This window comes from Dermacentor silvarum, chromosome 4 (genome assembly GCF_013339745.2).
Source record: "Dermacentor silvarum isolate Dsil-2018 chromosome 4, BIME_Dsil_1.4, whole genome shotgun sequence".
NCBI classification, from domain to species: Eukaryota; Metazoa; Arthropoda; class Arachnida; order Ixodida; family Ixodidae; genus Dermacentor; species Dermacentor silvarum.
In genome coordinates, this window is record NC_051157.2 from 54355572 (window position 1) to 54369100 (window position 13529).

Sequence of the window (13529 nt, forward strand, 5' to 3'; positions counted from 1 at the left end):
AGATTTATAATTCTAAAGAAGTATAACACACATTGTTTCAGCTTTAAAAGAGTGTCACAATGTAAATGACCCAGCCATGTTCTACAGGGTCATAAACTGTTTGGGAGAATGCCTCATTTGTATCCTAGCACTTGCAGCACCTTAAATTTGATATAAAGGCCTGCAATTGATGAACAGATTAGGTGGCCAATTTCTCCCATTACGTGCGGAAAACCCGGGAATGAAATATTGAGGGTACACTGCTCTGAAAACTAATGAGCTTTTCTTTTTTTAATTGTTACTAGCCATATCCCATTGCTAGCAACAGTAATATTACATGACAATATGCTCAAGGTTTGCAATTCATTGCAAAAATTTTGCAATGAATACAACTTGCAAAATATGAGAGGTGTGAGGTGCAGTGTCAAGATGTGCTGTACAAATTCGCCAGGAGTAAAAAAAAAACTCATCAGTCGTTAATCTTACAACAATGTTCTGCCACAAGTAATAACTAATGTCATTTGTTTTCATTACAGCCACAATTCAATGCACAAACATGATATTTGCACAGATCACATTTTCTGTGATGATTTCAAGTCCTAAGCCCACCTTTTCAATTATTCACAAAAGCTTCATATTTATGCAGGCTGTTGTGCATGGCTGAAAATGATGTGTGAACTTTTGAAAGGCTACAAGAAGTATATGTTTATAACAATATAATACTCTGCTAGTAAATGCTCACCTGAACACCTTATTTAGGACTTCAGGGACTTTTTGCTGAGCCATCTTGGTACAGTTCCCTTGAGCTACTCTGTGTTGCACTGGAGAGACAAAGCTGAAAGAAAAATTTCCTAATTACAGCAATAATAGCAACCTGCCTAGTGCCCACCTGCACCTTACAGAAAAGCTCTACTGCAAGTTGTCAAGCTTCCCTGTGTTGTCATATGCAACAATCTTCCCTTTCTTAAAAATTAGGACAACCTGTTCTGTGCAATATTGGCAATGGCAAGGATCAGCCACAGCTGACCTTTTATAACTGTCAACTTTTTAATTTGGACACCTATGAAAGGGACACTTCTTATATTTCTTCAGGTTGGCTGCCCTGCACAGGTCTGCATCCACAAAAGCTGTTGTTCACAGAGTGTATTCCTACTTCAAATACAGAATGCTCGTGGAAACGCATGCTGCCACTGTCAATTTGTCTGATTCTGCTGCTACGTCTTTCCCCATTTCTGTAAAGTATTCCATAAATTGCACTACCAATAACTGCTCAGAACTAAAAGCACTGAAACTACGAAGTGGCTTATGGACATTCTCTATTGCTCTAATGACATTCTCGATTGCTTTTGATCAGAAATGGGAAAAGTCAGAAATCTGAGACAAGTTTTTTTTTTTTCTTCTCCAGGGCAACCAACTTACTCAAACGTGGGAAAGAAATTCGTTATGTATGATGTTTTTTTTGGATATCGGGGCAAGGGGCAAGGGTGGCAGCTCAGTGTACGAAATCATAGATGCCGTAGTTTGATTTCTTACTGTAAGAAGCTCAATGAATGCGAAAAAACAAACTCTAAGAGCCTTCTTTACCTAGCAGACATACCCTATACCAATCAAAGTTGCCCCTATGCTATTTGTGCTATGAAAAATGTGGCAGGATGGCTTGAATAAAAAACACTGTGGGAGTCAAATGGACATCAGGCACACATATTGCTATAAATTCTTAAGCTAAAAAAACAGCAAAAGAATTTGTCTGCGCCATGCTGTCACAAGGGTAAATAGTGACAACAGTGATAGCAAGTTTAAACAAGAGATTATAGAAGTAAGAGCTACTTGTCCTGGAAAACAAGGAACTACAACACTACACTATCAGAAAATGATATCAGAAATATCAGAAAATGATATCAGAAAATGATATCAGAAAACAATGACTATACTTAAGGATCATCAAGTTTAAACAGAGATTATTGAAGTAAAAGCTAAGTGTTCTAGAGAACAAAGGCTCTTCTCTTTGTAAATGCTCAGCTGTCTCATAGCAATATTTTTGCAGTCGTTATCTCAAAGCAGTTATGTAGCCAGAGGACAAAGCAGCACCGAGAATTCAAGATAAAAAGAAGCATTTCAAAGCGCCACGTCAGAGTGATAAGAAATCGCAAACCAGCAGGCTGCACAGTTTTCAAGATAACCATTGTCAAGAAGTCAGCTACGTCTACAGCCGCCCCTCATTTACAGTTGTGCAACACTGGAAAACAACAGCACTGCCATCTAAGCAGCAAGCATGACATCTAAGCAGCCTCATTTTTTTTCATGCCCCTGTGGTGGTCAAAGTGGAAAAGGACTTTCAGATTCAAAGCAAATAAAACATTTTATTGTAAAGTACGAGCAAGAAATACATTTATAGATATACTAAATGTTAATATAAAATGCCCTCATTTCACCATGTAAATAGGAAGAAAATCAGCCACAGAATTTATTTCTCTGCCATTCATTTAACAGCCACACATTTGTGCTTTCATTTGACATGGAGTTACGTGCTGCGGCACAAGCTGTTTTTGCTACTGTCTGTATCCCATAACGCATTGCCCTTTGTCCTAGTGAACGCACTTGTGAAGCTGCCCTCTAGAAAGACTACAACGCAGGCCTAGGCAGCAGCCGCCCACGTTTCAAGGGGTTGCTTTGATTTAAGAAAACAGGTTAAAAAACTGATCTGCACCTGCAATAGGGTGGATAGGTGGACTAGTTGGTAATGCATTATTAGAAAACTTGGAGCGCTATAAACACACAGGATGTAGAAAAGGAAGACATACCGAAGCATGTGTGGTGTGTGTTCCTTTTCTACGTCCTATGCGTTCATAGTGCTCCAAGTTTTCTGATAATGATCTGCACCTCTCCGCTGCACCTCTCATTGTCTGTTGGCTCTATGTGACTCTTAAAAATTTAATTCTGGAGTTTCACGAGCCAAAACCATGATTTGATTACGAGGCATGCCGTAGTGAGGGACTCTGGATTAATTTTGACCACCTGGGGTCCTTTAACGTGCACCCAATGAACAGTACACAAGCGTTTTTGCATTTCATCCCCATCAAAATGCAGTCACCACGGCCGCTATTCGATATCGCACCCTCGGGATTAGTAGCGCAATGCTATAGCCGCTATGCCACCACGGCGGGTTTATGTGGCTGTAACCAAAAAGATTTGCCCCTCGATTCTCCGTACTCTTGCTTAACGCCGCACACTGCTCTACGAGAGACACCAATGTAGAGAGCTTCTACATCAATTTATTTCCTCCCTGTTCATATAAACAGCATGCCACTTATGGGTCTCTCACAGAAATAATTGTAATTCATTATAAATCACTATAATAACAATGAAATGGCATCACTTTAGAGCTTCAGTAGTTGTTAAGCAACAAATTGAAGGGAGATGAAATGTTAATAATGAGGGAAGCTATATGGATAGAGTACTCTCCTGGAATACAGTAAAACCTCGTTATAACGAAGTCCTGCAGTGGACATAAATATAGTCTGATGATGATGATGATCAATTATTGCATGTACTGCACTATGAATCTGTGGGGATTTCAAGGGGAATTTCACTTACAGTATTATATTCGTTATTTCGTTACATACCATTTCGTTATAACGATTTTTGACTAATTATGTAAATGTGTAAAAACAAACAGCTTCACAGAGAGAAAAAATTAAGACAGAATTAGAAACCTTGAGCCAAGGACTGTGCAAAGCAGCTCCACTACAATGTACCCCCTTCACATGACCTAGCTATTCATCAAACAACCCAACGAATGCTTGCATAAGCACATGCTCAAGATTGGTCTTCCCTTGAGCACCACTGTGCACTGCTCATTAATTCATTTTGTGCCGCTACAAGCAGGCAAACTCATCCTAAGAGGTGGTTTGGGTTATTGGCGACATGGTTAAATTTGTTGTTCTTTAGTATGCAGAGATACACAAATGGCCACACTCCTTCAGATCACAGAGCTGCCTGAGAAACCTTTACAGAGAGAGGAGTCTCGCTGCGAGACAAAAAAGAAGGAACAAAAGACTCAATTAAAATTTTTGTCGTCCGCACACCAATGCCGGAAAATGAGGAGCCTGTTCAAGTACAGATGGAGAAAGTCACAAATACGCCCTTGAGGCAGGAAATAAATGCAGTACAGACCTTCATGTACAAAATAAAAAAGTGAGGGGTAAACAAAAGAAACTCTGAGGTCGCAAGGAGCAACAGCGTGAAGGAGCAGCGGTTTTACGTAGTTCCTGTTTACCTTTGGCCATAATTCACACTTGGCGCAAGGCTGCCAGTGGACCTGGGAACTTGGCATCTGTCTGTCACACTGTGGGCGGCACCAGCCACAGCTGGAAACGGTCTTTGGCACTTAGCTGGTCGCTGCATCCGCCCGCTTGGCTTATTTCCCATTTGTCACAGCTAATAAAGAACAGTGCGCAAATTCATGGCACAACGTTGTTGATCTTGCTAGCAAGGGAAGTTCTTCGCAGCATATGTGCTTTTCCCTTTCAGTCTGAAGGTTTTCTTTTGCCTTCTTTTTTGATCTTTTATGATAAAGATACAGAACATTATAACAGACAAGAAAAAGTGAAACGTCATTGCTCTAGAGCAACTATGACAATATATGGAATAGAAAGGTACTTGTAACAACGCCTCTCCATTATCACAGGAGAGACAGTGTTCCAAAAAAGCAGCCCCCGAATATGCAGAACAATGCAACAAAGCAAAATGCGAGCTTGTGTCATAAGAGCGCTAACGGCGCAATCAAGAACTCCTGCCGTTGTTAGCAGAAACACAGGTGGGCAACGAAGATTGTGCAGCACAAGCTGAACAAATATACGAGTGAAAATTGCGAAAAACCCTGCGAAGATGCTTGGAACTAGAGTCATCATCATCAAGCTAAAACAGCCCCGACAGCCTGACCGACTTTTGCCCCACTGGCAGCGCTTCACACTTGGTGCCACCGACTGCAGCTGGATGCCTCCGGGGCTCTAAGGCCCCTTGAGAAGGTGACCGTATGAGACTGTACACCCACAAAACCTGAACACCATGGTAAGCTGGCTTGGGGGCAGACAAAGTAAGAGGGAACAGTAAGAATGTTGTTTATTTGCAGTAGCAGTGCTATAAACAAGTGGGTGAGGAGCCAACGCATGTACTGCTGATGCATAAATGGCCACATTCCAGCAAATCACAGAGGTGCGAGTGTATTGTTGTCAACCTTGCAAGCAAGTGAAGTTTCTTGAAGCACAGATATGGCTGTAATGCTCGTCAACGATGGTCGTTTTGGCTTCATGTTGCTTTCTTTGAATCTGTTGTTAACTCAAACAAACATATTTTCTTTTCTAATCAAAAATAAATGTTATCACTGTACAGCAACCACTGATAGCATGCACTTTTAATGTTGCAGAATTATAGAGATGTGTGGACTGAAGTGATTACTTGAGATACTTGTGTAGTGCCTCAATTGTGATGGCTTAAAAAGTTACACAACAAAAGAACATTGCCAACACTGTATTTGTCATCACTGTCTACTTCGCATATTCCACATCTTTCAAATATAAAACCGCATCATCTATGGCATAAACGTGTTCTATTAGGTTACCTTTCATAAACAGTTGATCCTTTTGTGCGTGTTTCATCTATTCCCGACTTGAATGTTTTGAGAAGCTATATTTCTTTCATATACAGAAAGGCAAGGCTATCTGCTTATTTTTTGAAGAATGGCCTTGTGATGTATTCATGTTGATCCAAAGTGTAAAGCCATAGATGGCACTATATGCTCTAAGATTCTTCATTCGAAGTTGTGTCAAGAAGTGCAGTTACTGCAGAGCTGGTTAAAATGCTTTGCTAACTCAAATCCCAGTTGAGTTGACAGAGGCAAAATTTCATTCCTTGAAGAAATTGACTACACAGTGCACGGAATTCCAGTGGCAATGACTACTGCTAACATAGCTGCCTAAGGGCTTGAGGATAATTTTTCGTGATGTCCAGGTTCTTCAGAATGCAGGAGAGGTCCTCAAACAAGTGGCCAAAGTTTAGGACACCGCCAAGGATTGCTACAAACAAGCTGCTTTTGTTTTAAATGAAGTGAATCCAGCAAGGCTGAGCCAGAGGACCAATGAAAATGCCTGCTGGAGGGAGTGCACAGCCTCATGAGGATAACAGAGACCTGCTCACAAAAAAAAAAAAAAGAAAGAAAGCCTGTTGAAATTGTGGCAACTTCTTTAAAGCATATAGTGGTCTTCGCTTGGTGGCTGATAAACAGGGTTGTTTTGTGATGACATTGGGTGCATGGTATGAAAGGACAACTGCACAGGCCATAGCCCTTACTGTTTTCTTTTTTTTTTTTTTATTGTAAAGACTTCCAAGCGAAAAGCCCTTGAAGAAGCTGAATTCATTTTAACTGACTGACTCATTTTTACCAAGTAACTATTTTGCTATAGTATCTTTTCTCCAGAATAATTGCTCAATTGGCATCTATATTCAATATTTGAGGAGGAAGTCTACATCTCACAAAGCTTCCCGTGCAAGGTGACTACAGTTATTCCAAAATGGTGCTGCTATTCCACTAGAAAGTTTTTTTTAGCTTTTCCAGGATTCTAACTTGGTGCATCTTTTAGGAATTAGTTGTTCATGCAGAAGTACAGTATTTGTATCAGAACAAGTATGGTGCCAGTGCAGAGTAAAATTTTGTTTGCCAGCATCAACACAGAATTAATGTCTTAGATAATGGCAGATTCTATATATAATTGCTTATATAATTGATTCTATAATTGCTTTAAGGAAAGAGGCTACTATGTCGTTTTACCAGAGTGTATCTGACGATCTAAATGTCTTTAAAGAACACCCAAAGGTCTTAATTTACCACACAAGATCCCTGTTGAGGTAAGATTACACTTGTCCACACTTGCATGTTTCTGACAACGCTGTCTCTGTTGGATGTACCATCCCAGTGTGCTGTAAACAATTTCTTGCCCTTCGACTCAGTCCATTGTAAAACAGTAAGAACAGCGACGGCTTCTATATGTTTGAAATATGATTTTGCAATATCTTGCTGTCATGCTATGCAGGCAAGTTTTTACTTGCAGGTTCCCCCCTTGTTTCAGCTGGCTTCTGCGTCTGAGGCTCTCCTAAAAGTAGTTCGAAGGCAATGTTGTGAACGATGAAGATTGGTTAACATAGCCAGAAAAGCTCCCCAAAGATCCAATGCAGCTCGATTTTTGTGTGTGTATTTGTGTTGTCGGAGGGAAGAAGCTTGTTTTCTTTACTGACAAATACTCAGTGGTGAAATAAGGTAGGTTTGCTTGCTCGATATCTATGAAACAGAAAAACCTGGCCTCCCAAGGCGTAGTATATGATGTGCATTCAATGCCAACCGGAGTACAAGTCAGGCTTACAACATTTACTATACATCCTGTTACTTGACTTTTGAAATTTGATTACCAAGTCCATTAAAATATATGACTACCATTGATTTTTTTTTCTTCAATTTTAGGCACCTCCAAGCAGTTGAAAGTGTGCTACAGCAGGAGCTGTGTAGTTAATAGTAATTTTCGAAATACTGGCAAATGCATCTGTTTGGTGATTAAAAACCTTTTCCTTGTTAATTTTCTCAAAAAAATGTCATAAAATTTATTGCTGAATGAATGTCTAAAAATGAATGAATGTCTGTATCTCAGAGCAGCCGCGGCGGCCACATTTCGATGGATGCGAAATGCAAAAATGCCCGTGTGCTTGCGTTGTAGTGCACGTTAAGGAACCCCAATTGGTCAAAATTAATCCAGAGCTGCCCACTATGGCGTGCATAATCAGATTGTGGTTTTGGCACGTATTCCTCCAGAATTTAATTTTTTTTTTAATGAAGCTTCTTACACTACTTCCTTACACAATATAGGAGAATCAATGAAATTTGATTATTTAAAACAATTTCTTATGTTACAATATACAGTTCAATTATTAAGTCGCAATCTAACATGGCAGATTTTTGTGTTGTTTTTGGCTACAACAATCGGGCAGCTTGCTTTTTTTTGCTGTTAGCACCAAATTGTTTTTCATTCTTACAGTCCAGTTGAGAGTTATGACTGTTGCATAACAGGTATATCTAGGTAAACTTAGGTTTTTCATCGTTTAGCACATTTCAAGAGCCTGTGAAAGTGCACTTTAGAAGACGGGCATGACATAATTTTACGATCTGAAGTGTTTTTATGAAAAGAGGGTGACGTACCTTAAATTTCTATTTATATGTTCTCCCTCAGGTCTACTGGTTCCAATGGACACTAGATGCTCGTGGATACTCAATCTGATGAAGTGGAGTCGATCATCCCCGCATGTAACTTAACTCATTCAGGACATGTTCAGGAGTTTATAGCTCCTGAACTATTACATAGGCCAGTGCATGCACGCAAAATGTGTATTAAAAAATATGGTTTAGGGGTGGAACCGCAGGACATATATGTTAGCAATTTTCAGATTTTTTTTCTTGCACTTCATGTGTTGTTCAATATATATGGTGAATGTACCACTTATCGAACTAGCAGATCGGAAGGTAAACGAACACGTAAGCACAAAGAGCGGTTCCTCAATGTGTATTAGTGTGTGTGTGCACATGTGTGTGTATATATATATATATATGCTTCACTTGAACGCACATTAATTAGCTTGAGCGTACACTTGAAATTTGTGAGGTCTCCTGGTTGTTATTCAAGTAAATTAAGTTATATAAAACTATCCAGTATTTGGTACGACGTCGGGTGCCCATTCTGCAGCCCCTGCAGAATTTTCATGATAACTGCTTTATTATGAAAGCAGGAACCAATGCTGTCGCTGCTATTTATCTCATACTGAGGTATATACTGACTCATTTACCACACGGAAACGACAAAGCATGCCACGTATGCGCAGATCGAGATTGCACGCGCGTAAGCAATTGACCGCGGTCGTTACGATGACAGACGAAACGCGATTCAGCGCTCAAGACCTAGGCTACCTAGGTGCCAGACTCACGATTGCGGCAATAAAGGAGTCACTCGCTTTGCTAAGCGCGACAGACGTGCACGCTCTTTACAACGCGCTCAGTTCAGAGCGAGATCTACTGCACCTTTATGATAGCGTCATATCGTTCCGTTCGTTTAGGCAGAGCGTCAGTTTCCGGTTTTACGGTTCGCGGCACAATAATGTCATCAAGCTATACCGAATATAAGTACAGAAATGAGGCCATGCACTTATATATGCTTGCACTATTTTAATTATTTTATAGAAATGTTATGGAAAAACTCAAGCCTTGAAATAATTTCCAGCCGCAGAAAATACTGACGATTACATAACCGCATCAAAAAGAATAAAACACGGGTTATGCCAGTGCAAAATGCGATCGCCGCACCACTCCGTAGGAGGCAATGCATGTAAGGCCGCGGAACGAGTAACCGATGCGTCTTTCTGCTTAGAGAAAAGCACGAAAGGTATACGGCATATTTATGGAAACAACTATACCGTGCCCAGCAAGAACGCAGCACAGCGGTCTGCATGGTGCTTACCAAGACGGGCCACGGGACGATGCCGACGATGCTCAGGGAGCAACGAGCGCAGAGAGCACTGGCACCGCCCCCCGCGTCCCGCGCTTGCCACACCGGTTCATTGCACACGGCACATTAGATAACCTATGGATCATGTTATGGACAGACTTGCGCTCGGCAACAGTCAAATTATAGCAGCTGTTGATCGCTGCTGTCGCGGCTCGGCTGCGGCTCTTCGCCATACTGGCCATGCTGTAAAACATAGCCATAAAGTGTAAAGTCATAAAGTAGCTTTTGTTCCGTTTGTTTCGCTTATGCTGGAATGTACTGGACCTGAAAGCTACAATTTGTTGGCCTGGTGCACATTGGTGCAGTAGAGTGGCTGCTGCCACCTATTTTTCTCAGTGAAATTGGGTTGTTATCAGATACCAGCTCAATTATTTAGTTAATTTGCACATTATTTTAATTTTGCACTTGTAGGCAACATTTATTTTTAAAATTGCAAATTGTCGTCTTATAACTTCCTGCGGCAAAAAAAAAAAAAAAAAAAGAGCCAATAAAGATGTTGCCAAAGAAGGGTCAATCATCGCTCCATTTCTCTACATAGACTGGCGCAATCGCAATGGCGGCAAATAAGGTGGGCTATCGGATTGAGCTTGCCAATTGTTTCTTTCGGCATGCTGTTGCGTTACTGATGTTATATTAAACAACATAGCATGGTTTTCATTCGCAAGAACATAGCTCAAATCGATGGCATATATCTACTGTTATTATTATTATTTTTTCTCTCTACGCCGTGAAAGTCACCGGCGCGCGCTTACTACGCGCTCTTGTTGACAAACGCTCCATGCTTGCCTTTAAAAATGGCTGCTCAAGGCATGCACACGGCGACGAAAAGTATGCTCTCAGCAGTTGCAGAAACGCTATACCAACAACTCATCGCAACTCATCGCAGCGAAGGCAGTGGGAATTGGCGCCACAAATGAGACGGTTGGCAGAGGATGCATTTCAGTCGGCTTAACAACGCCTGGTGACGGGACCGGTGGTTGTCCACGGGAGTTGCTGTCAAAGCTTTAGTTGTTGCAGCAGTTACATTTTCGTCACGATTATAATATTGCACGAATTATGCCGTCTAGAGTGGCTGCCACGGCTATGTGAACCACGGTGCAGTAGTTATTGACCTGTGCGATTAAACCGCACTTCAGTTGTTACGTCTTTCGTAACGTCCTTTACTCGATTACCTTCGGCTGTTAAGGGTTGGAAAGAATAATAAAGTAGTCGCGGTCAGTTATCTCTGTCGACTGCACAATTCCATTGATAATTCTGTGCTGCCTGACATTTTCTAGGAAGCTGTCGCCATCATCCTGGATGTTGGCCCCCACATGAACCAAGGCCCTCCTGATGGACCGACAGACCTTCATGAGGCCAAAACCTGCGCCGAGCTTATGATACAGCGCAGGGTAAGGAAAGGAATTTGATTACCTATTAGATAGTATGGCAGATCCAGTTTCATAGCCTAAAATTCAGTACCATTGAACTGTTATCGTTGGTTTGCACTGGGAAGAAGGTTCCGAAGGTTCCAAAATGAGCCATTCAATCCTTCAGATCTTTTTATTGGCCAGTTGATTTGTAAAATAGAAGTGTAGAGGGTGAGGTGAAATTGGAGCAGAGGACATGCAGTGGTAGATGAACGAATCACAGTAACTTCATAGTATACAACCATAGTACAGTACTTGGTGACAACGTAAAAATTTTGTACAAGGTCCGGCCACAAAGCTGCGCTGCATCCGCCTTTTCTGCCTCGACACTCCAAAAATACTTCCCGAGAGATGCCAATATTGAAAGTAGCTTGTCTCCTCTGTGGCATCATGGCAATAACCTGAACATAATTTGCTGGCGCATCTACACAAATTTCATGAGTTGGGCAGCAGTGTATTTGCCTATGCATCCTTTGGTTGTCACCAACTATAGCAGTTGCAACAAGTGCAGAGATATGGATGAGCAACAAATGCCTTCAGGACCTTGTAAACCTTGATGAGCTAGACACACTGTCTAAAAAACTTGGCGAAAGTATAGATCTTGTGGTAAGAGGTTAAAGTCTGCATTATCAAAAGGACCAATACTGTCTCAACGAAATAATTGCATCACGTCAGAATCACTTTCATGTTTATGCACAGATCTTCTCGGAGTCTAAGGACGAGGTTGCCGTGGTAATCTGCGGTAGCCAGCGCACAAACAACAGCCTGTCGAGCGACGACGAGTACCAGCATATTGATGTCTTGTGTGGCCTGCAGCCAGTTAGCTTTGACATGCTGGATAAGCTAGCCGAGGTTAAGGCCACGCAGCATGTTTGTGACTGTATCCTTGTCAATAATTTCGGCTTGAAAGTGACATAGTTGCCGGAGACTATTGGGCTAGTTGGTGCAGTTTTGAAGGCTGAGACAAAATTAAGTGCAAGAAATACAACAGACCAGAAACAGACAGAGTTTAAATTGGCACTCTATCCTGCCTGTCTCTTCTGGTACATTGTACTTTGCTTAACATTGTCTCGGGCTTGAAAGTGACAGAGTGTGGTGAAAACTATGTTAAAAATTGAAATTTACTTTACCAGCTAGTTCTGCTGGCTGTACTCCCTGAAATGTGGTACACTTGATTTAATTGGCTCCGCAAGCTTGTGCTATGCCAGTCCTGTCAAACGCTGTATGGGAAATCTCCGGTCTTGCAGAGAGAGGGGGTGCCGCACTTTGACAATCCAAGCAGCGTGCAGTGGCTTCAGCAGTGAGGCTGTTAGAGGCACTTTGTCATCTTCGCCTTGTTTCAGCTGCATCAAGATTGTATGAAAATGGTTAAAAAAAAACGCAAAGGAATATTTGAGGCCCAGGTGAGCCATATAGCACACGCCCAAAATCATGAAGTTTAATAGCTGCAAGGTTTATGCCCGAGGTTTCCGATTTGCCAAAAATTGGGGCTGCAAAATTATAGAGTTTTACAGTATATGGGCAGGTTTATAAAGCTTAAACATGATCATTCGGAGCGAGAAAAAAAACCCAATGATATCGGGGAAGAAAGGAAATGGGATTAGCATGACAAGCACTGCCACCATTAGTGACGTGTAACCATAATTTTTCTAATGTTGCATATACCGTCTCACTAAAAATGTTAACAGTTATCCCTGCAGAAAATTTTAGCTCATTAGCACCCAGAATGCACGCATGGTAAAAGCTGTACCATCTATTTTGGAAGGCTTGGGTTAATGCTGCACTAACCATTCATTTGAAGTATGCAAGTCAGTAAGAAGCAACTGTTGTATGCATTGATTCAAAAGCTACTTTTGTCATTCTAATAGAGAAATATTGCATAGTCACATTATGTTCATTAGTGAAAGGTGTAGATTTGTCTGCAGTTTCCTTGACTTCACATGTCCCAAGTTGTTGATGCCATCGTAGTCGCTCTCGATGTAATTGTGGACAAGACAAAGAACCTCAAGTTCAGCAGCCGGCGAGTGGTGCTTTTGTCAAATCTCGGTGGGACCTTCAATGACAGCCAGCAAAACATCATTGCTGAAGGAATGAAGAACTCTGATTTGTCTCTGACCATCGTGTAAGTAATTAGTATGCTGTTGTAATTGTTTTAAGTAGATAGCAGAATTGAAACATTGGTTGCTGAATATATTTTATTCGCATGCCTCTATGTTAAAGGACATCTATAGTAAGAAACCAAGCACTTCTTACATTGTTATCAAGGTCAAGTGTTGCAGGCATGACAGATTATTTTGTGTTGTCATCAGACCATTTGGTGCAGGAAACGGTTCATTAGCCTGTGCCTTGGTTACTGACTAAGACAAAAGTTGATAGTTGAATGACTAGCATTCCATTTTTAGAATAAGTACTTTCTTACCGGTAGCATTTTTCCTGCTGTTTCTTTGTCAAATCTACTGGCTGATTTTTGTAATTGAAACTTGACTGAAGTACCAGGGGGATATGTGACTGTTCTAAATTACTTCATACAAAAAAAGATTGT

At 41.2% G+C, this 13529-nt stretch overlaps 2 protein-coding genes across 7 annotated transcripts in view; one reads left to right on the forward strand and one right to left on the reverse strand.

Annotated features, from left to right (window-relative positions):
• The window catches only part of LOC119450066 (cytosolic non-specific dipeptidase), a 32641-nt gene extending 22972 nt beyond the window's left edge, over window positions 1-9669 (reverse strand). Inside the window, exons 1-2 of one of the 3 annotated variants that reach the window (XM_037713425.2) lie at window positions 9531-9669; window positions 722-814 (exon numbers count right to left, since the gene is read on the reverse strand). In XM_037713425.2, coding sequence (XP_037569353.1) covers window positions 722-765 — 44 coding nt within the window. In that variant the 5' untranslated portion in view covers window positions 766-814; window positions 9531-9669. Of the gene's footprint in view, window positions 1-721; window positions 831-4255; window positions 4399-9530 lie in introns of those variants that run through there. The other 2 variants (XM_037713424.1, XM_049665623.1) reach the window with 2 other exon arrangements.
• Window positions 4801-13529, forward strand: part of LOC119450065 (X-ray repair cross-complementing protein 5-like) — a 37411-nt gene continuing 28682 nt past the window's right edge. The window contains exons 1-5 of one of the 4 annotated variants that reach the window (XM_049665619.1): window positions 4801-5049; window positions 8253-8326; window positions 10856-10969; window positions 11687-11867; window positions 12938-13109. In XM_049665619.1, coding sequence (XP_049521576.1) covers window positions 8267-8326; window positions 10856-10969; window positions 11687-11867; window positions 12938-13109 — 527 coding nt within the window. In that variant the 5' untranslated portion in view covers window positions 4801-5049; window positions 8253-8266. Of the gene's footprint in view, window positions 5050-8251; window positions 8327-10082; window positions 10147-10855; window positions 10970-11686; window positions 11868-12937; window positions 13110-13529 lie in introns of those variants that run through there. The other 3 variants (XM_049665622.1, XM_049665620.1, XM_037713422.2) reach the window with 3 other exon arrangements.